Genomic DNA, 23,114 nt, shown 5'->3' with positions numbered 1-23,114 from the left:
CTTAAGTTTCTTTAGACTGTCCATTTCAGCCTGCATTGCCTCATACCACTTCCCTTGCTCTGAATCAGGAAGATGTTTGATTTGTGTGAACGTATCAGGTGGAAGTGTAACATTGCAAATCAAAGGCAAGGGTGTTTTTGTCAGTTGCCACGAATATCGCTGTGGAGGGATCCCCTTTGTGGCCCTCTTGGAATGTCTCGGAACAACAGTCCATTCTTCTTCTGCTTCGTCCTTGTCCTTACATTCGTCACTAGCGTCAGCGGCTTGCGAAGATGGAACATCAGGTTGAGAAGAACTAGTGGCTGGAACATTTGCCTGTAGATCTTGGTCATCAGAGTGCGTGGCATCAGCATCATCATCACTAGGAAAATAAACTCCAGGATCATTGGAATGAATCCTGGACCTGTCCACATCTTCCTCAAAATTAGCAGATTGGGAAATCACAATTACATGTTTGGAGTCAATGAATTTGCTCCATTTTGAGTTGTCATCAATGCCCATAAATCTCAGTCTCTTTGCTGCTGGACCTCCTTTTCTTCTTTGAGCTAAGGGAATGTTCACCATAGCGTATGAACCAAAAATATGGAGGTTTTTGAGATCGGGCTTGTAGCCATACAACATGAAGAAAGGAGTCTGATTTATTACACTGCTCCAAGTACGGTTGACAATGTAATTTGCATATTTGATAGCTTCACCCCAGTATGGCATACTAAGGTTGGCGTCTTCTAGGAGACAACGCATCATGGTTTGCAGTATCCCTTGTCGTCTTTCTACGACTCCATTTTGAGCCGGCGTGTAAGGGGCCGAGGTCTGATGAAGAATTCCATTCTTACGCATCCAGTCCTGGAAACGCTGAGACATGAATTCAGCACCACGATCACTCTGGATTCTGGCGATGCGAACTCGGTGTTGGGTAAAACAAGAGCAGCAAAGTCTTTAAAGATCTGAAAAGTCTCAGATTTTTCTTTCATAGGATATACATATCTATATACTTAGATTAATTATCAACAATTGTTAGAAAATATTTTTTACCACCAAGTGTTGGCATAAAAGGACCAACTATGTCAGTGTGAACCAAATCAAAAATGCGTGTTGACAGGCGTGTAGCACGTTTGGGAATAGCTGCTGCTTTGGATTTGGCTTTCTTGCAGACAGCACAATTCAAAAACACCTTACACCCCTTTAGATCCAAACCTTTTGCGAACTCCGGCATCTTCCTAAGAACACGGAAACTGGCATGCCCCAATCTCCTATGCCACTTATGGATACACCTGGAATGCAAAGGTTTACCAGTTAGTGAATTCTCAACATTAACAGTTTTATTAGGAACCCCAGGCTTGCTCTGAGCAACCTGTTTCCTAATTTTCCTTTTGTTGGCTTTAGGAGCCTTTGGAGTAGCAACAGGATCTCTCTCTGGAACATCTCTCTCTGGGCCTGTGCTCTCCTCTTTTGGAGCTTGCATACTTTCCTGTGCTTGTGATTTAGGCTTTGGCTTTAAGTAATAAACACCACCAATTAACATGGTTTCAGCAACAATATCTCCATTTTTAACTATATAACTTGCTTTTTCGAGGTGGTGAACCTGGAACTTTAACACTCTAGACAAGTGACCCTGACTAAGCAAATTACTATTTGCTGTTGGTATATAATAAACATCAGGAATGAATGCATCGAACTCTTTAACATAAACAGTTCCTTTTCCTTTGACCTGACAAGGATGATTGGAAAAAGAATAAAGTTCACGTAGTTCTGGTTCAGGCTCGTGCATCTCTGTGAAAAGTTCCTTTCTGTAGATAACATGCAACGCTGCACCACTGTCCAAAGTCCACACAAGTCGTCTGTCGTACTCTGGTTGAGGTTGTGGATCATTGGTTAAAGCCAATGTGGCGAGTGGAGGTTGCGGATCACGCCTGGGACCATGACGACCTTGTCTTCCGCCTCTGCCTCTGCCTCCTCTGGAATCTGATCCTCGGGGCTGGTACGAGACGGGAGCTGGAACTCGTTGGGGACAATCCTGGGTGGCATGTCCCACACGATTACAGATGTAGCATCTTGGCATCCTTGGAACGTAGGCTCTTCCTCGGAAGGGATGCGTCGCTGGAGCTCTTGATGCGAATGGTCCTCGCAAATGTGGTGTGGCTAACATGAGTGCTTCTTCTTCAGTTAAAAGTCTGCATTCATGGTCCACTGTGCGTTGAGCAATAGGCACTTGATTAATCTTTGTAATGGCATCTTTCCATTCATAATTCAATGAGTTAATAATAATGCTGATCATTTGAATATCATCAATAAGATAGCCTCTTTCTCTCAATTCTTTTCTCATTCCTTTCAGTTTGGTTAAATGTCCTCCAATTTGTTCACCAGGTTTCAATCTGGAACCATGGAACTCAGACATGAGCAAACATGAAGATTCAATTGAAACAGGCCTGTAGCAATTTTCCAAATTTGTTGGGCTGTTGCATCAGGCGGAAAGGTAACCTGAAGTTCAGTATCCATGGACATCAATAATGTTGTGCAAGCTTTAGTCTCTAAGTCTCTTATTGCAGGAGTCCATGGCTGGGCAGGAGGATTAAAAACCATACAGTGAGTACCTTCTCTGCGGAGCAATAGTCCAACCTCACTGACCCAGGCCTTATAATTCTGTCCTGACATCTTTACTTTTGACTCACCAGCCAGTGGAGCAACAGAAGATGCTAGTTGAGGAATATGCATTTGGTATGCTGGCTGTGCCGCTAAAAATACTTGTTGTGCTTGTTGTGGACCAAAAAATGGCCCTGGTTGTGCCGCTGGAGGTGGACCAGGAGTTGGTCCTGGTTGTACAGCTGGAGGCACTTGTGCATGCACTTGAAAATGTGGCTGCTGTATTGGAATTTGCTGTGCTCCAGCTGCCACTTGTGTTTGAGCTTGGAGCTGTTGCATTTGAGCTGCAATATTAACATGGCCTGCTGGAGACGCAGTCATTTGCCTTTGCTGCATTAAGCGTTGTTGTGCTCCATCTAAAAAGACACCAGCACCACCAGGGGGTGCTGAAGATTGGGCCTGTGGAGACACTTGTTGCATTGCCGCCTGAATATCTGAGTGAGTTAAGGACATGTTTGATAAAGTCTGATGCAATACTTGTAATTGTTCTTGCAATCTGCAATGCATGTCGGCTTTCTCTAGTAAATTACTTTCGCCAGCAGATGGTGCTGCACCTTTAGTTTCAGGCAGCTCAGATAACCTTTCTGTTTTCGTGGCATGATGTGTAATTTGAGGAGACACCAGATCACGAGACAAATGTGACATGAGTACAGCTTTCTGTTCTTTTTTTTTTTTTATTGAAAAAGTTTTAAAACAAACACATTTTCCCCACAACCCCCCCTCCCAACCCCCCCTCCCCCTCCCCGACTTCCCAGAGCAGAACACAAGGTATTTCTATTAATCTTTAACAATAATCTAAATTGCATAACCAATCATTAAACTAACATCCCTATAAAAAAAATTCTTAACCCCCCATATATAAAATCCTATTTCTTAAACATAATACTTCTAATATCACTTATATAACGCTTATACAAATAAAAGAAATCATTCATAAGCTATTTGATATTTTTTGGTCTGATACTTATTTTGTATATAATCAATCCATCTTCTCCAGTCCTGTATGTACCTTTCTTGTGTGTGATCCTTCAGATATGCTGAAATTTTAGCCATTTCAGCTAAATTAGTTACTTTCAATATCCAGTCATCAATAGTAGGCAAAAAGTCCTTCTTCCAGTATTGTGCTACCAACAATCTTGCTGCTGTTATCAAGTTCAAAATCAATTTAGTCTCTGCAACTGTACAGTCCGTAGTTATACCCAGTAAGAACAACTGTGGAGTAAATTTCAGTCTCTTTTTAAGAATATTCTGCATCACCCACCAAATCTTTATCCAAAATGCTTTGATTTTTCTACAAGTCCACCATATATGATAATAAGTTGCATCATCACAGTCACATCTCCAACATTTAGCTTGCACATTAGAATACATACATGATAATTTTTTAGGATCTAAATGCCATCTATAAAACATTTTATAAAAATTTTCTCTTAAATTTTGTGCTTGTGTAAATTTCACATTTCTAATCCAAATCTTTTCCCAAGTTTCCATCATTACTGGCTCTTGAAAGTTTTGTGCCCATTTAATCATACAGTCTTTAACCAATTCCGTCTCAGAATCTATTTCCAATAAAGCATTATACAACCTTTTAATATGCATTTGTTTTTGATCTCTAAAATTCAATTGCAATATATCTACCTTGAGTGTCAGCCTCAATTAAATTGGCCACTAAGCCTCTTTTAACATATATAACTAGGCCATTTTTCTTTTCTGGTGCTGATGCCACAAAATGTGTACCTAATTTCGAATTTATCAAGTACTTTTGATCTGAAGATTTAATATGCGTTTCTTGCAAACAAATAACATCGTTCTGAAATTGCTTCAAGTAGTGAAATATTTTCTTTCTTTTTTGTGGAGAATTTAAACCGTTAACATTCCAAGATAAAAATTTATTTGCCATCTCTAGGCGTTCCAAGCTTTGAGAGCATCAGCTGAACCTCCTCCGCCATTTTAGACTTCGGCCTAGCTCCTCCCACTGCTTGTGTTTTTTGGGCTTGTTGGGTTGAATCTTGAGGCTGTTGTGCCAGATGTTGTTTGTAAGTAGCTCTTGTCAATCGTTGATCTTTTGGCAGCTGTACCATCGTTAATGACTCAAGAGTTGGTGGTGGACCTCCACTCAATAGTGGATCTTCATCCAACTTGGCTCCTCCAGTTAGTGCTTGGGCATAAGTTTGTGGTTGGCCTCCATCTTTCTCTTGTTGTATAATTTCCAATTGCTTACTAGCACCCCCTGGTGAGGGTGGCCTTCCAGCCTTTAAAACATTAGCATAAAAATCTTTTGCCTTTCCAACTGTGTTTAGACGATATCTTTGCCCAGCGTATGTCACTATTATCCCAAATGGGACATCCCATCTGTACTGGAGCTGCTGGTTTCTTAATTCATTCACCAAAAAGCCAAACTGCTTTCTGTCTCTTAACATTTTAGAAGGAAGCTCTTTCAGAACCACCAGCTCTTGTCCCTCCACTTTAATCTTGTTTCTGTAAGAAGCTTGCAAAATATCATTTCTGATTCTCCTTGTTGTAAAGTAAATCACCACATCTCTTGGTAGCTGCTTTTGTTTTGCCAGCCAGGAATTATCCCTGTAAATTTTGTCCATTTGAATTGCCACATCTTCTGGCCTTTCTGAGATCAGCTCTGCTAAAGCATTGGAGCAAACATCTTTTAAATTTTCACCACTCTTTTCTTTCAAACCTCTCAGCCTCAGGGCAAATTCCATTGTTCTGTATTGTAACATAACCATTTCATCATCCACTTTCTCTGTTTGTATCATAACCTCTCCTAATTTAGTTGCAATCTCCAAGTTAGCATCATCAATTTCCTGTACTCTCTCCTCAATCTTTAACATATGAGTAGCCAGTCCTGAAACTGCAAAAACAATATCATCTCTTATTTCATTATGTTTTTCCTCCACCACACTTGTAAGTTTCTTTAACTCCTCTGAAAATTCTTTCATCATTTCTGTCTGATTATTCAGGGCACCCATTATAAATTCTTTAAGGTCTTGTGACTGTGTATCAGCCGGAAGTTGTTTTTGAGTCACTACAGGGGAACCTCCTCCCCCTTTAGAAGTTGGTGGCTTTAGTTGTTTAGCAGCCATTTTATTTTAAAAATAGTTTTTTCCCTTTTGCAGCCACAGAATCTTATAAACAGTCTTAGAAAGTATATTTCAAAGTTTTTCCAAAAAAAACCAATCCACTCTTCAAGCTATGCTCAATCCCCAGCAGTTTACTCTTCAGACAGAGGGCTCTTAACAAACAATTTCACTTTAACTTTCACTTTCCCTTCCGCCCATCACAAAGGCTTCCTCTCCAGCCTCCAGCTCAGGAGAGCTCCGTTTGCAACAATGTAATCACGGAGTTAAGTTCTGTTTCTTTTAAAAAGCTTGCACTCTTGCTTCCGCTCTGTCTGCCTTGATAGAAATCATTAGAACTCACTGTTTGCCGGCAGAATTGGACGCAGACGACTTGCTCTGATAAACAGAGGCACCAGCGATCCAGAGCACTGGGAGGGGTGAACTGGGGAGCTCTCACCCTCCGAGTCCCTGGAATTAATCCAGTGACTTACGGGGAGCTCTACCCACCCCCTCCGACTCTCCTCTCCTTCTTTGCCCGAAGGAGAGTTTTTTCAAACCGCCGGACAGCTGTTTAACGCTGTCAGGGCGGTTTTAACAGATCGGGTGGCTGGCGGTCTATAAAGACCGTCCTCGTCGGTCCGCGGAGCCACCGGAAGTCCAGTACAGCTTTCTGTTCTGATTGGCCTGATACGACACTCTCTTGTGGGCGTGTCTTAGGCTTCGAAGAAGAAGGCAAGATGGAGGTTTCAGGAATTTTAAAAACACGAGACTCTGTCTTATCTGGCTCGAGCATAGATAAAATCGCTTTTGCCTGGCATAGCTCACGTTCAAAAAATTTTATGTGGTCATGATAGCTTTTTATAGTTTTCTCATTCAGGGTGAGCTCAGGGCTTCGAGGAGAATAACAAATTACTTCTCTCTCGGTGTGGGAGGAACGTTGAGCCGTTTGTAGAATTTCTGGCTTTGCACCAAGCCTTTCAAAACTTTGGGTTTCTGCAGGAATTGTTTGAGAGCATGCATAATCAGAAGGGGAAGTCACTAACCTTAGCACTTCACCTTTCAAAGCAGCTTTTCTATTTTCTTCTTCCTGAAGCCTCTGTAACAGCATTTCGTCCATTTCTTCTACTCCTCCCATGGCTCCTTCTTCTAGCCGGGTGGCTGAAACGAGCGGCTGGAAATTTCAAAACCTTCTTTCTGCCTTTTCTTTGTCGGAGAGAAGCAAATCACTTGTAGAGAATGCTCTAAGTTTCATTTTCCCTTTTTTCTTCTTTTTTGGCATTTTAGCAGTCAATTAATCAGCATTCTGCAGTTGCTAAATTAATCATCTGTCTAATCAGCCTAGACGCTTATCAGTTAAAGTAACTAGCAAAGGAAAAAGACATAATTCCAACCATCCTCTGCTACCACGTGTCAGGGTGTATAAATCCCGTTCCTCCCCTGGGGGGGTAATTGCACTTAATTAGAGACGGACCGTGGCTTTCCTTTGCAGCATACTTTAAGAGAAAATAAGCCAGGATATATTCTAAGAAACACATTTTATTATAAATAAAAAACAATCTTGCTAGCTATTAATTACATCTTGGCAAACTTCCCTGCTTTGCCGGCAGAAGTTCTGGCAAACGAACAAAAGAAGAAGAAAGAAGAGTGAAAAGAATGTGGACATGCGCAGTGGTTCAGAGATAAGACTCAGATCAGTCTACCGTAAGTCTCAGAATGGGAGCCCAGCTGACAAATACAAGAACGCAGTGACATGCCATTTGACCTGAACTCATATCAATCTATCTAAAAGCATGGTACGTATCTCAGTTGAAACTACAGCCATCAACAAAGGGATAATTTACACCTCAGCCCTAATTTATGTTTCATCTGGATAAACTCCTGCTTTCCAGAGCCAGGGGGCCAAAGTGGCCAATTGAGTAAACAAAGAAATGCTCAAGGATGACTAATTGGGAAGTTTCTATTCCCCCTTGCAGGGCAACAAGGAATACACAAACCTAAATTAGGAGGCCAGAATTGGGTACTAAGCTGACATCTCTGAGGGTATAAAAGGACGCCATACCTTCCCCAAGGTGTGGCTATCTCCTCGCATGCATTGTATCTGTATGTTCTGGATATAGTTCCACCCAGTATTTTGTTTTTGGCCATAAATAAAATCTGTTTTTTTTGCAAGCCTCGTCTTGAGTCTCTCTCTTTGGCATTCTGGTGACTCAAGTGTATTTTGGGACCTTACAGAGCAGTATATTTGGATCCTTTTGTTGTGATCAGTAGCCATATATATTTTCCCAACATGGCAATCCTATTGAATTTCAGCATGCAGGTATCAATTCAGGGACTATATATCACTAGATTTCCTTAGAAGAAAGCAGACAAATGTAAGTGAAAATCAGAATTGCATAATTTTTTCCAGTATAAATAAATGTTATTTTATTTTAGGTTATTGTTCACCAGAAATAAATTGAGTATCTTTCAAAGTTAAAAATGACAACTTTTCAGCAAGTTTTGGCAAATTACAAAGAGCTGTTCAGAGCTCTGACTAGCTATAAGGTCAGTTGTGCAGCTCTCATAGCTCTGCAGTAGCATATCTACTATTGTTTTGTGGGAAGTTAGCACCCACCCCTTTCCTGGAAGAATGAAATATTTTAGGAAAGATTAAAAAGGCAGAATATTATGTTTCCCTGAATGAGAAATGGAGAAACATGTTTTAAAGACAAAGCAGCTTCCTGCCTCCCCCCCACACACCTTTGTTAATGGGCCATAATCTGCAACACAATAGGACCCATCTAGGACAGAAACTCACCACATGGCACCTGGGAAGATTACATCAGCCAGCAAGGCTAGCTAAGACCCCCACCCCCTGGGAGTCTGACAACCAATCAGGATACTCTTTCTGGGCCCCAGGAAGTTCAAAGCCAGAGAGATCATAAAACCCGGGGACTCGCTGTATCTCGCCCCTTTTTTCTGTTCAGGAACTCAAGCCATGTGATCCTGTCCACCATTAAACCATCTTTCCAAGCAGTCTCCATGTTTCCAGTGTCTTTTTCCCCACTTGGAGCAGAACCCAGAAGGATATTTCTTCCTACAGTTTATTAATACTTAATACAAATTTATACTACAGTTTTTTTGAAGAATTTCCCTTTTTCTTCTGTTGAATTGTGTCCATGTCTTGGAACTGCCTAGACAAGTACCTGCAATTTTCTTGACTAGGTTTTTCAGAAGTGGCTTGGTAATGCCTTCTTCCTAGGGCTGAAAGAGAAGGACTGGCCCAAGGTCACCCAGCTGGGTTTGTGCATAAAATGGCACTAGAGCTCCCAGTTTCTAGCCTGATTCCTCTTCACTTCATCAAAGGAGCATCTAATAGTATACAAAAAGAAAAAAAAATCAGTTAAAACCATTGGATCAATCTATTGCTCTTATTGTCTTTCACATTGATTTATATCCCATTTTTCTATCCAGGGAGCAGGTAAAATACAGTTAAAACAAAAACTTATTTAAAAATGCACTTCCTTGTATTGTGGCCCAACAGTTTTTTTTTTTTTATTGCAAAAGTTTTACAATTACATTTTCACCCCTTTTTCCCCCCCCCACCCCCCCCAAACTTCCCAACCTCCCTAACCCTCCCTAACCCTCCCCTCCCCCCAGACTTCCCTATAATATACTCATACTCATAAAGAACCCTAATATAACACTTATATATAAACTTGAACCCCTCCCTCCCCTGTATAATTTTTCTCTTTATCTCATTACATTAAAAAATTTCTAGTACATTATTTTCAAATAAAGGCTATTTGATACTTTCTAGTTTGATATTTGTTTTGAACATATTCTATCCACCTTTTCCATTCCCACTCATAAGTCTCTTGTGAACAGTCTTTTAAATATGCTGAAATCTTCGCCATCTCTGCAAAACTGGCCATCTTCAAAGTCCATTCCTCAATAGTGGACAAAGCTTCATTCTTCCAATATTTACCTATCAACAATCTTGCTGCTGTTATCATATACAATATCAATTTTGTTTCACCCAATGTAAAACCCTTAACTATACCCAATAAAAACAGTTGTGGAGAAAATTGAATTTTTTTCTTCAAAACATTCTGCATGACCCACCAAATTTTTATCCAAAAAGCCTTAACTTTCCTACAGGTCCACCAAACATGATAATACGTAGCATCCAAACATTCACATCTCCAACATTTTGGCTGAACATTAGGGTACATACATGACAACTTTTTGGGATCTAAATGCCATCTATAAAACATTTTGTAGAAATTTTCCCTCAGGTTCTGCGACTGTGTAAATTTAACATTCTGAACCCAAATTTTTTCCCATGTTTCCAACATCACTGGTTCTTCAAAGTTCTGTGCCCACTTAATCATACAGTCTTTAACTAATTCAGTTTCTGAATCTCTTTCTAGCAAAACATTATAAAGCCTTTTGATATGCATTGGACCTTTCTCTCTTATATGTCTAACCAATTCTTCCTCATGCAACATAATACCAGTTTTTTGGTCCTCTTTCCATCTCAGTTGTAATTGATTATATTGTAACCAAGTTAAATTAATCCCTTCATCCAACAGTGTCTGCAATGTCTTCAGCTGCCATCTGCCCGCATCTGTAAAAAGAACCTCTTTATATAAAAACCCCCCGAGTGACATTATATTTGTATTCCACAAAGTATGACCAAGATCCAGCCATAGCGGTATTTTATAATCCCATTTGAGTCGGTGCTTCTTCCAAACTCTCATCAAGGAATCTCTAAGTATATGACTTTTAAATACTTTATCTACTTTGTCGTCGTAAAATAAGTAAGCATGCCATCCAAATTCAAGATCAAAACTTTCTGCATTCAATATTCCAGTCTTTTTCCTTCCAAACCAGTCACTTGTTAAAGTTAAAGCTGCTGCATCATAATATAGCTGTAGGTTTGGAAGTTTAAGACCTCCTCTTTCTGGAACATCTTGCATAATTTTCAGTTTCACTCTCGGCTTCTTCTCGTTCCAGACAAACTTATTCACTCCAGATTGCCAAACTTTCAATTGTTTATCACTTTTAAGCACCGGAATCATTTGAAACAAAAAGAGAAATCTTGGCAAAATGTTCATCTTAACTGCTGCTATTCTTCCAAGTAAAGACAGCTGCAGTTTTTTCCAAGTCTCCATATCTTTCTGCACCTCTCGCCACAACACCTCATAGTTATTTTGAAACAATTTCATATTTGATTCTGCAACCTGAACTCCTAGATATTTTACCTTAGGTACAGTCTCAAAACCTGCCCTCCTTTCAAGCTCATGTTTACGATCTTGTGTCATGTTTTTAACTATCATTTTAGTCTTTTTTGGATTCAGTCTAAAACCTGAAACTCTACCATAGTCTTGTATAATGTCCTTCATCAGGATTATTGATTCCATTGGTTGTGATAGGGTAACAACCAGATCATCTGCAAATGCCTTTATTCTGTAATCCTCTTGCCTAATCTTTATGCCTTTCAAGATATTAGAGTCCCTTATTGTATTTAACAAGACTTCTAGTGTTAAAATAAATAAAAGTGGGGACAACGGACATCCCTGTCTTGTTCCTTTTTCAATTTTAAACTCTGTTGTCAAGCTTCCATTAATAATGATCTGTGCCTTTTGCTCTTGATAAATTGCTGAAATCGCCTGTATAAATTGATCCCCAAAGTCCATCTTTTTTAAAGTCTTTAGTAGAAAATTCCAATCCACTCTATCAAAGGCCTTCTCTGCATCCAAAAAGACCAGCACTGCAGGAATCTGTTTATTCTTCTCAAGATATTCCAATAAATCTATTACTTGCCTTACATTGTCCTTCATGTGTCTGCCCTCGATAAATCCCGCTTGATCCTCATGAATCACCTTTTGGATTACTGGCATCAACCTGTTGGCTAATACTTTAGCATAGATTTTATAATCTGTATTCAAAAGAGATATTGGTCTATAATTCTCTGGTTTTTTAGGACCGACTTGTTCTTTTGGTATCAAGGATATGTAAGCTGTTGTCCATGATGGGGGTATTTTACCCCCTTGCTGAATATTGCAAAATAAATCTCTAAGTTGTTCCACCATTTCAGCTTGCAAAGTTTTGTAATACACCGCGGTCAAACCATCGGTACCAGGAGCTTTGGCTGTTTTTAACTGTTTAATTGCTATTATTATCTCCTCTTCTGTTATAGGATAATTCATTCTTTCCTTTTGTTGATCAGTAATTTTTGTAACTCTTTTATCGTTTAAATATTTTTCTATAAGTCCATTCTGCACCTCCTCTTTGGCATATAGTTTGGTATAATAGTCCACAAAAGCTTCTTTAATTAATTTTTGTTGAAAAATTTCTTTCCCTCCAATATCAATACAATCTATAGTCCGTATACTTTGTTTTTTCCTCAATGTGTAAGCCAACCATCTGCCCGGTTTATTAGCGTTACAAAATGTATTATGCTTCGCATATTGTAAATTTGTTGCAACTTGTTCCGCCATAAGCATTTGAAATTGGTCTTTCAAAAGTTTTATAGCACTGCTTATTCTTTCATCTGTTGGATTTTTAATAAGTAACTGTTCTTTATTCTTTATTTCTATTTCCAATTCAGATCTTTTCTTTTGTCGAAACAGTCTATGTTTAGAGTTCATGTAGATAAGTACCCCTCTCATATAAGCTTTACTTGCGTCCCAGACAATTTCAATTGGGGTACCTTTACTCGAATTTATTTCAAAAAATTCTTTCAAATGCTTTTTAAGTTCTGTTGTATTTTTTTCATATCTAAACAAGTTCTCATTTAATCTCCAAGAACGTCTCTCAACCTTATCCATCTCAATTTCTATCCATACTGGGCTATGGTCAGTCAAAGTTCTTGGAAAAATCTTTGTTCTTTTTGTCTTGACAAGTAAATCATCTGACAACAAGATAAAATCAATCCTAGAAAAGGATCTATGTCTATCAGAAAAGAAAGTGTAGTCCAGTTCTTTTGGATTATGTATTCTCCAAACATCTTTTAGTTCCATATCTTCTTTCATATCAAAAAAAGTCTGTGGTAGTCTGATTCTAGCCTTTGCCAAACTCTTTTTATCTAATTTAGAATCAATTACTCCATTCCAGTCTCCCATAATTAAAATAGATCTGTAATCCCATTGCAGTATTTTAGTATGTAACATCTTATAGAAATAGTCCTGTTGTTGATTGGGAGCATAAATTCCAATCAAAAGAATTTGGCCATTTGCTGTAAGCAATTCAATTGCTACAAACCTACCATCTTCATCTGCTTCTATAACTTTAGCTGTTAACTTTTTATTTACATAAATAACCACACCGTTCTTTTTTTGCGAAGTTGAAGATATAAAATGTGTTCCTAGTTTGGAGTTTATCAGATATTTTTGATCTTGAGTTGTGATATGCGTTTCTTGTAAACAAATTATATCATTATTAAATTGTTTCAAATATGTAAATAATTTCTTCCTTTTCTGTGCTGAGTTCAGCCCATTAACATTCCAAGATAAACACTTAAAGGTCATCAGCCTCTTTCTGGAGCACAGAGCAAAATACTTGAAGGTCATCCGAAAGCTTCGATCTCGCTCCTCCCATAGCTCCAATCTCTTGTGCAGTACTCTTAACTGCCTCCTTGTCTTGTCTTTCCTGTTGTTGTTGTTGCTTTTGTTTAAGTAACTTAGATTGAGCTCTAGTTATACGTTGATCCTTAATTTCAATCATCCGAACCGAGTCCAAAATTGGAGAAGATTCCAGCAAGGGCTCCTCCAGAAAACCTCCTTCTGCACCTTGCACTTCTTTTAATTCCTGCTTGGACTGTTCTTGCAATTCTCGTTGAGGTTGCTTCTCTTCACTCTCTTTAATCTCCAAAACTGTAGATGTACGTGGAGATGGTGTTCTTTCCTTAAGAATAGTAGTATAAAAATGTTGTGCCTTCTCCACGGTATTCAAACGGCATCTTTCTCCCTTATATCTGAAAATTATCCCAGCTGGTGCGTCCCACCGGAAGGGTATCTGTAAATTTTGCAATTCCTTGACAAGAAAGCCAAATTCTTTTCTAGCTTTCAGCATTTTAGGAGGCAATTCTTTGTAAATTCCAATTCGTGAGCCCCCCACTTGTACAGAAGTGTAAAAGGATTTTTGCAGGATATCATTTCTTATTTCTCTATCTGTAAAATATATGACCACATCTCTAGGTAATTGTCTTTGTCTGGCCACCCAAGAGTTCACTCTGTAAATTTTGTCTATTTTATGAAAAACCACATCAGGATTAACTTGTAGAATCTTGGCCAAGGCCTCAGAACAAACTTGTCTCAAATCCTGTCTTTCCTCCTCTCGAATTCCCCGAAGCCGTATAGCGAACTCCATTGCCCTGAATTGTATCATAACAATCTCGTCTTCAACTCTCTGCATTTTATTATCAACATCAGCAATTTTATAATCATTGTCTTTCATCTTAACATTAACTTCTGATTTAAGTTCTTCAACTTTAAAATCAACTTTCCCAATAAATTCTGCCAGGCCAGATGCCACTTCTGATATTTTTTTGGTCACCTTATTTTGATTCTGTTTCACCATATCTTTGACTTCATTAATTTCCTGCATAAATTCCTGGTGTGATTTTTGAAGTTTATCATCTATCCCCTGATGTGATTTTTGAAGTTTATCATCTATCTCCTGTTGAGATTTTTGAAATTTATCATCCAAAGTTTTAGAAATAAATTCTTTTAAATCTCCCACATCAAATTCTTTTTTCTGAGTCTGTAACTGTTGAGCAGGGGGAAGTTGCGTTTCGTGTTTATGTGTGGGGGATCCCCCCGTTGCCTTCCCTTCCTGCTTCTTTGAAGCCATCCTGCCACGTGATCTAGTTTTTCTAAAGAGGGAAGTTCCTTTTCCTTTCCCTCCTGCACAAAGACTTCTAAAAAAGTCCCCCAGATTTAATCAAATAAAGATTGAAGTAAAGCAAAGTCAAAGTCAAATATTGAAAGGGAGAAATTTTCCAATTGTTTCTCTTATAACAAGCAAGGCAACTTTGTAGCAACTTGGAAACTTTGTAACAAAACGAAATAACTTCACCAATCCACACTCGCTGGCTCGTTAACTCTGAGGCTAAGCGCCATGTTTTTTCAAAGCACTTTCACTCATTCACGTTTTCTCAGATTGAAAAGTCAACAAAGCGCTAATACTTGCGTTTCCAAGATTCAAAATTCAGGTAGTTTCACTGTTGATTAAAGCTGGTTCTTTCGCTTTAAGTTTCCTGCAGCCGGCTTGTTCTGCAAAGGCAGAATCGTCCCACGTCGCCCGGAGTTTCAGCAGGTTGGAAGGGAGCCACGCCTGTTCTCTCCCCAGAAACTTCCCTGGGGGGTTACAGGGGCTCGACCTGTGCCCTGCGATCTCTCCTTCTTCAATCCTGTGGATTCAGAAGTTTTCGAGCCGCTTCTTCGTCTCGAAGCGGCTCTACAGGCGGCGGGGCTGGCGGAGCTTCAAAAGGCACCGCCGTCGCCGAAGACAAGGAAACCGGAAGTGATCTCCCCAACAGTTATCCAGCAGTGGAATTTTATGTTTTTGGAGGTATAGGCTTGCCTAAAGCCATCTTTGCCTACTCAAGATATGTCTTTTCACCCCAGCATTTATGGGGAAATTATGCTAGAATCAAGATCACTTCTTAGTTTACTTGACTTGCTTCCCAATTAAGAATGTTGTTGACGGAAGTTGGTGCCGCGGCGAGATGCGCGGGGTTTCTAGGGCTCTGCCGAGAAACTCCGCTGCTGGACGGTCCGAACTGGACCACACAGTCTTGTTTTGACTGTGACAGTGGGGGGCACGTCCCGAGGCTCCCAGGGATATCGCTAAGTCCCTGGTTGAGCCGGGAAAGCACGTTTTCCAGCAGCGGAGCAGCAGCCATTAGGCTGCGGAGGCTGGGGCAACTTCAGGAAGATCGGAATGACAGTAATTAGATCGGTGAGAAACTTACTTTCTTTTCTACTAAGAACACCCTTATTAATGCATGGGACTATGATGGGCAGTAAATGAAGAGGAGCGGCGAACCTATTTTGGATTGATTTTATTTTTCCCAAGTACATATTTTAAAAGACTTGAAATTACTTAATTGTCTTATTTCCGTTTTGGATAACTGGACTGGATTGAAAGCAGGAAAGCAGAATTGAGACACTTTTGAAATTTTTGGAATTTGTGGATCTTGGTTTATAATATTTCTTGAGTTGATGCATTTGGACTGTGACCATTTCTTTTATTTTTGGGCTATTTAAAAGAAAGTTTTTTTTCTCTCTCTTTTTCTTTTCTTTTCCTTCCCTTATAAGGATAGGAGAATTAGGGGAGTGTGTAGTGCTGCCACCCACTGGAAGAGAAATTTTGTTGCAGAAGAAAGGATATATTGTAGTCAAAACAAATACAGAGATGGAAGAGTTACCGAACGCTGTTTACACAGGTGCTCTTCTATTTAAGTTGTTAAAGCCTGGGAATATACTGGAAGGCCCTGAATTTGTTTTATATTTTCTTTTTACTTCTTTGTTGAGTAACTATCTTAACTCCAGTGAGATGTGTGGCTTGGAAAGAGGCAAAAGGGAAAATCACTCCCTGTAGATTCTCTGGACACAAAGGATTTGAAGAACGAATTTTTTTTTCTCTTTGTTGCTATTGTTTTTTTTTTTCATTTTTCCCTTTTTCTTGATTTATATACAAATATTGGATTAAGGCACTCAAGAGCCTGAAGAATTATTGTTAATTTTTAATTTTAATTTTGATTTTATTTTTTTTTAATTTTTTATTTTTTTGGCTTTTTATTTGGAGGAGCATTTCAATTTTTTGTCTCTTCCTATACATATACATATACATATACATATACATATACATATACATATACATATACATATTTATTTATTTATTTATTTATTTATTTATTTATTATTTATTTATTTATTTATTTATTTTAAATTTATATACCGCCCTTCTCCCTGAGGACTCAGGGCGGTGTACAGCCAGAATTAAAAAACAATTAAAATATATATAAATTTGGCCCAAAATTAAAAATACAAACCAATTAAAACATTTAAAATTTCTTCTTAAGCCAGCCCGGCTTGCTGGAAAAAGTGGGTTTTAAGGGTACGGCGGAAGGCACTAAGGTCTTGGATTCTCCTTATCTCTGGGGGCAACTGATTCCAGAGGGTAGGTGCCCCCACAGAGAAGGCCCTCCCCCTGGGGGTCACCAGCCTACATTGATTGGCTGATGGCACCCTGAGGAGGCCCTCTCTGTGGGAGCGCACGGGACAATGGGAGGTCGTCGGTAGCAGCAGGCGGTCTCAAAGATAGCTAGGCCCGATGCCATGGAGCGCTTTAAAGGTGATAACCAGCACCTTGAAGCGCACCCAGAAGACCACTGGGAGCCAGTGCAGCTCGCGCAGAAGCGGTGTTACATGGGAGCGCCATGCTGCTCCCGTCACTACCCGCGCTGCGGAAATATATATATTTCCTCTAGCCAGGTTTTCCCTACGTAACCAAGGTTTTTCTGCAGCCCCAGCTCAGTAGAATCACATCCACTCAATTCTGGGCTTTTTTCTTTTCTAGAAGCCAGCAAGCTCTTCCTGCTAGGTGGGAGACCTATATAGATCTATTTCCAGCTCGTTTGCTTTCATCAGTAGGCCACACCCACATCTTATGTATCCTCCCTGTAAAGGTATAGTATCTATTTTCTTACTTCTTCGTAGGGTTTATGTGTGTTTTTCCTCTAGCCAGGTTTTCCCTACGTAACCAAGGTTTTTCTGCAGCCCCAGCTCAGTAGAATCTTGCTGGCTGCTAGAAAAGAAAAAAGCCCAGAATCGAGTGGATGTGATTCTACTGAGCTGGGGCTGCAGAAAAACCTTGGTTACGTAGGGAAAACCTGGCTAGAGGAAAAACACACATAAACCCTACGAAGAAGTAAGAAAATAGATATGTGTGTGTGTGTGTGTGTGTGTGTGTGTGTGTGTGTGTGTGTGTGTTTTCTGAGGTTTTCATGGGTATTTGTATGTAGGTCTTTGGTTATTCGGGTTTTCTCCCGCGTAAAATTGGAAGTGTCTTGGCGACATTTCGATGAAGTCTCATTCGTCATCTTCAAGACATGGACTGAGGCATACATCACTTTGATTCATAAGGAAGAGACAGACCCACAACAAATCAAAAACTATAGGCTGATATCCCTGCTAAACGCAGATTATAAAATCTTTGCTATAATATTGGCAGAAAGACTTAAGAGATACTTGAATAATTTTATACACTCCGATCAAAATGGATTCTTACCTAAAAGACAAATCCGAGACAATATAAGAATAATCTTGGACACTTTAGAATACTACGAACCGCACCCTGAAAAGCAGATGGCCTTGATATTCTTAGATGCACAAAAAGCCTTCGACAATGTCAATTGGCGGTTTATGGTGTTACAGATGGAGGAGATGGGCTTTGGGAAAAAAATTCTTCAGGCAATTGAAGCTATATACTCAAAACAAAAGGCTAAGGTAATGATAAATGGAGAATTGTCTGAATATATTGAAATAGAGAAAGGCACTAGACAAGGATGCCCACTGTCCCCATTATTGTTTATATTGACATTGGAAGTGCTAAACAGAAATATTAGAGAAGAAAAGGAGATAAAAGGTATGAAAATCCGGAAAGAGGAATATAAATTACAAGCTTTTGCAGATGATTTGGTTTTTATCATGGAAGAACCCTTAACATCTATAAATAAATTGCTAGAAAAAATTGGAGAGTTCGGAGAAGTGGCTGGTCTAAAAATTAATAAAGAAAAGACAAAGATAATGACTAAAAATATGTTGAAAAAGCAAAGAGAAGAATTGATGGAGATTTCAAATATACAGGTTACGAATAAGGTAAAATATTTGGGGATACAATTGACAGCAAGGTGTAGTTCTCTTAAGGAAAATAATTATAATAAGGTTAAACAACAGATAGGACAAGATTTGGAAAAATGGCAAAACCTGCAACTATCTTTAATTGGGAGAATTGCAACTATTAAGATGAATATTTTGCCTAGAATGTTGTATTTGTTTCAGACAATACCGATAAAGTTGGATAAGGATTTTTTTACAGATTTGAATAAAATGATATTGAAATACATTTGGCAAGAGGAAAAGGCAAGAATAAAAATTAAGTTGTTACAAGATGCTAAAGTGAGGGGTGGCTTTGGTTTACCTAACTTTGAATTATATTATCAAGCAGCTAGTTTAATGTGGATCAAAGAATGGGTAACACTGAAAAATACTAGACTTTTGAATTTGGAGGGACATGATTTGTTGATGGGGTGGCATGCCTTTTTATGGTACAAAGGAACTAAAATACGGGGGTATTTTAGAAGACATCAGATACGTTAAGCGTTGCTTTTGAATTGGGAGAAGATTAAAAAATACCATTATTTGAAGATTCCAGTCTGGGTATCTACAATTGAAGCTTTTTCATATCCAGTGATATTCAAAAGGGAACAAATTGTTAGATACAGTGAATTATTGGATGAAAAGGGTGAACTTAAATTAAAGCAAGACTTAGAAGATCAGGGATTTAAGATGGATTGGTTTTCATATATGCAAATATTTTCTAGATATCGAGAAGATCTCAAACAAGGTTTTTATAATGCTTTGACTACCTTAGATAAGATACTGATGGGTTCTGATGACCATGTAATTAAAAAGTTATATGGACACTTACTAGAGGCAAAATTGGAAGAAGAACAAGTTAAAGAGACAATGATAGCATGGGGGAAAAATTTTGGTTATAGTATTGATTTAGAGAAATGGCAAAAATTGTGGTCACATAATTATAAAACGACAATGTCTACAGCATATAAGAATTTGTATAAGATGTTTTACAGGTGGCATTTACCCCCGACGAGGATAGCCAGAATGTTCAAGAACAAATCGGAGAAGTGCTGGAAGTGCCATCAGACCCCAGGATCCTATTACCATATGTGGTGGACATGCGTAGAAGCAAGGAGATTTTGGACTAAGATACACACATGGTTGCAAAAAATGACAAAGAGACATATTGACCTTAAACTAAGGTGACCAGATTTTAACATTGGTAAAGAGGGACATTGTGGGCGTGGCTTATTTTGTGGGCGTGGCTAGCTGGTCATGTGACTGGGTGGGCGTGGCTAGCTGGTCATGTGACCGGGTGGCCATGGCTATGTCTATAGGGTAAGGTGAACAGATTTTAACATTGGTAAGAAGGACACCATTGTGGGCGTGGCTTATTGTGTGGGCGTGGCTTGGAGGCCATGTGACTGGGTGGGCGTGGCTACCTGGTCATGTGACCGGGTGGCCATGGCTATGTGTATAGGGACTACTCAGAGGGCTGAAAAGTCATTTCTGACAGGTCCTCACACTTTTGACTGGTCCTCACACTTATGACCATCCTCACATTTATGCCCGTGCAGCATTCTTAACAACCATGTCACTCATTTCACAACTGCTTCTCTTCAACATGGTGACAAGATAGGGCAAAAATGTAAAATGTGAGGACAGTCGTAAGTTCGAGGACTGGTCAAAAGTGTGAGGACCAGTCAAAAATAACTTTTTCAGCCCTCTGAGTAGTCCATATGCATTAAAGGATTACAGCAATAGAGAGGGATGAAGGAATGGAAATTAGAGTAGGAGTGAGGGTAAGAGAGGGAGGAAGAGAGGAGGAGAAGGAGAAAGAAAGAGGAAGTAGGGAGGAGAAAAAGAGGGTGGGGGGAAGAGAAAGTAAGAAGGAAAGAAAAGAGAGAGGTGGTAGGTTTGAGGAGAAAGATTGCTGTACAATAAAAAAGATGAAAGGGAAGAAAGCCAACCCCAAGCAAATATAAAGATATTAAGATAAAGAATGAATTGTTAAACTTTAAAGAATAAAAGAGAACAAATATGAATAAATAGCAATAATTAGAAACACACATACAAACATACAATGTATTTTCTTTGAACAGAATATTTGGCTGGTTCACAAATTTAAACAGCGTTTAGTCATTTCAATTAAATTTACAATTTCTATATTTCCTTTTTGCCATATTTATTCCTCATCTATTTTTTTTAAAAAACCAATATTACCCTTCATCCTCATCTCTAATCTTAATCAAATTCAATTTTTCCCTTCTATTCTATATTATACCCCTTCCCATTGTCATCTATTTTTATATCCATCCTCACATTGTTTAATTATGTAATTATGTAATACAGTTGTTTAATACAAATTCAACATTTTAATATAAATCAATTAGTTATAAAACTATCTTTTTTGTATATTAATCAATATGAACATGAATATTCCAATTATTTCCATGCAATCCAATTTCTTACAAATCAATTAATTATATTTACCAATAATAATAAACCAAATAATTTCTCCCATATATTCCTCCGAACCACAACTTAACCATTTCTGCTTTCAACACAATATACAATTAATAGTATCTCAATTATTACAATTCCCTAGTTAAATACAGCTTTTTTTCCTTTGTGTTTTAAAATCTTGAACTCTCCTCCTAAATTTCCCATTGTTTGCAGTTTTTCACCTACCTTTTTTGGGGAGGAAAAATAAAAATAAAAATAAAAATAAATCTCTCTCTGCCTCATTTTGTCACGCTGCACCAAAGACCCTGGTTTCTTGGTTTCGGTTTCGTTTCTGAAGCTTAGCTAGGGGAAAAAAAAACTGCTTTACACTGATTGCCTGTAGGGCGGCCCTTTGAAGCCCCGGGCAAGAGTTTAAACAGTTTTTTTTTCTTCTAGCCATCAGCTGGGGCTCAAGAAAAATCGGGACTTTTTTGAAACGCCGCGGGACGCGGGACAAATTGCTCAAAAGCGGGACTGTCCCGCCAAAAGCGGGACGTCTGGTCACCTTACCTTAAACCAGAGATATTTTTATTAGGGATCTTACCAGAGACATTTAACAAAGAACTACAATATTTGATTGTGAATATATTAACAGCGGCTAGAATTGTATTTGCAAAAAACTGGAAAGGAGAGAAGATGATTACCGATGAAGAAATTATTAGGAAAATGTTGGACTGTGCCGAAATGAGTAGATTGACATTTGAAATAAGAGAACAGGAAGATAAACAATATTATTTGATATGGGAACTATTTTATCAATGGATAGATAATAAAGCATGGAGATGAAATATTATGTATGAAATTAAATTTGGATAAAATGTTTAAGCACTTGTTTTTTTCTGATAGAGGTAAGAATATCTGTCATATAATGAGAGTTTGAAAATTTTGAGAGCACGAAATGATTTTCACCGATCGAAATACTGTCTGTAAGCATTTGGAAAGTTGATGTTTTTATGTTGTTTTTGTTTAAAAAATAAAAAACTTTTTGGAAAAAAAAAGAATGTTAAACCAATTTATTTAAACATTGATACTTTTATTTATTCGTTTGTATTCTGCCTAAATTACAAGAGAGTAAGGCACTATACTTCTTGAATAGTTTTGCTGGAAGAAAAAAAATCTCTTCCCTGTGTTACAGCATCTCACGAACGCAAGGTGCATGTATACTTTACATTATAAGGGGCTTTACTTGTCCTCTGCAATGGAGCTCTTTACTGGTCAATATAATAATGAAAACTTAACAGGTTAATATATGAACTTCGTTAATCCTTCTTGCACTTTTTACCAGTAAAGATTAAATCGATGTAAAGTAGAATATAAATATGGACGGCTGGCAGCAAAGATGTAACCACATTAGAAGCTGAAAACATCAAGGGTGGCGGCCATTTTGTAAAACAGGACCATGTCACTTAGATTAAAAAAAAAAATAACGGGGAGGAGAAAGACAACCGTTACTCGCGCGCGGCCGCCTTGGCGTTGGCCAATCAACTTTAGTCTTTAAAAGAATGCGCCCTACGGTCACAGCGCTCTCCAGTCCGCCCAATCAGCAGGCACCACACGTGGGGTCCCTCGTACGGTCCCGCGCACGTCGGGAGCGAAGACTACAGCCCCACCCAATCACTACCTGCCGCCTTCTCCACACCCCTTTTCCCCCTCCGGCTCAGAAAGGCTGTGGTGCGGGAGGGGGGAGCGCGCGCGCGCGCAGAAGGGGCCAATCAGCGTGCGCGCCGAGGAATCCTCGTGCCGCTGCCTCCTCGCTCTATCCCCCCTCCCACCTCACTCCCCCCCGCGCGACATTGCTGCTGCTCCCCACTGGCTCCCCCCTCCCTTCTTGACCCCCCCCTCGCCGAGCTGAACTCCCTTCCCCGCTCGTTACCGCCGCCATGGACCCGAGCAACTGGAGCAGCTTCATCTTCCAGGTAACCCCCCCACACTTTTTCCTCCACCTTCCCCCTCCCTTCTCCACAAAAAAAAGGGGGGGAAGCGCGAGGAGGGAAGGACAAGATAGCGCAAGCTGGAGCTCTAGGCTCCCTACTCACATCCT

The 23,114-nt window shown here is 39.2% G+C and overlaps 1 protein-coding gene across 3 annotated transcripts in view; it reads left to right on the top strand.

Annotated features, from left to right (window-relative positions):
- Positions 1-22,912: 22,912 nt before the first annotated feature.
- Positions 22,913-23,114, top strand: part of MAZ (MYC associated zinc finger protein) — a 70,076-nt gene continuing 69,874 nt past the window's right edge. For 2 of the 3 annotated variants that reach the window (XM_070944479.1, XM_070944477.1), the window contains exon 1: positions 22,913-22,989. In XM_070944479.1, coding sequence (XP_070800580.1) covers positions 22,954-22,989 — 36 coding nt within the window. In that variant the 5' untranslated portion in view covers positions 22,913-22,953. The remainder of the gene's footprint in view (positions 22,990-23,114) is intronic. The other variant, XM_070944478.1, reaches the window with a different exon arrangement.

This window comes from Pituophis catenifer, unplaced genomic scaffold (assembly GCF_029215685.1).
Source record: "Pituophis catenifer annectens isolate HBS135680 unplaced genomic scaffold, rPitCat1.0.hap2 SCAF_5, whole genome shotgun sequence".
NCBI classification, from domain to species: Eukaryota; Metazoa; Chordata; class Lepidosauria; order Squamata; family Colubridae; genus Pituophis; species Pituophis catenifer.
The sequence above is the reverse complement of the archived record's forward strand: the minus strand, read 5'-3'. Positions and strand labels throughout refer to the sequence as shown.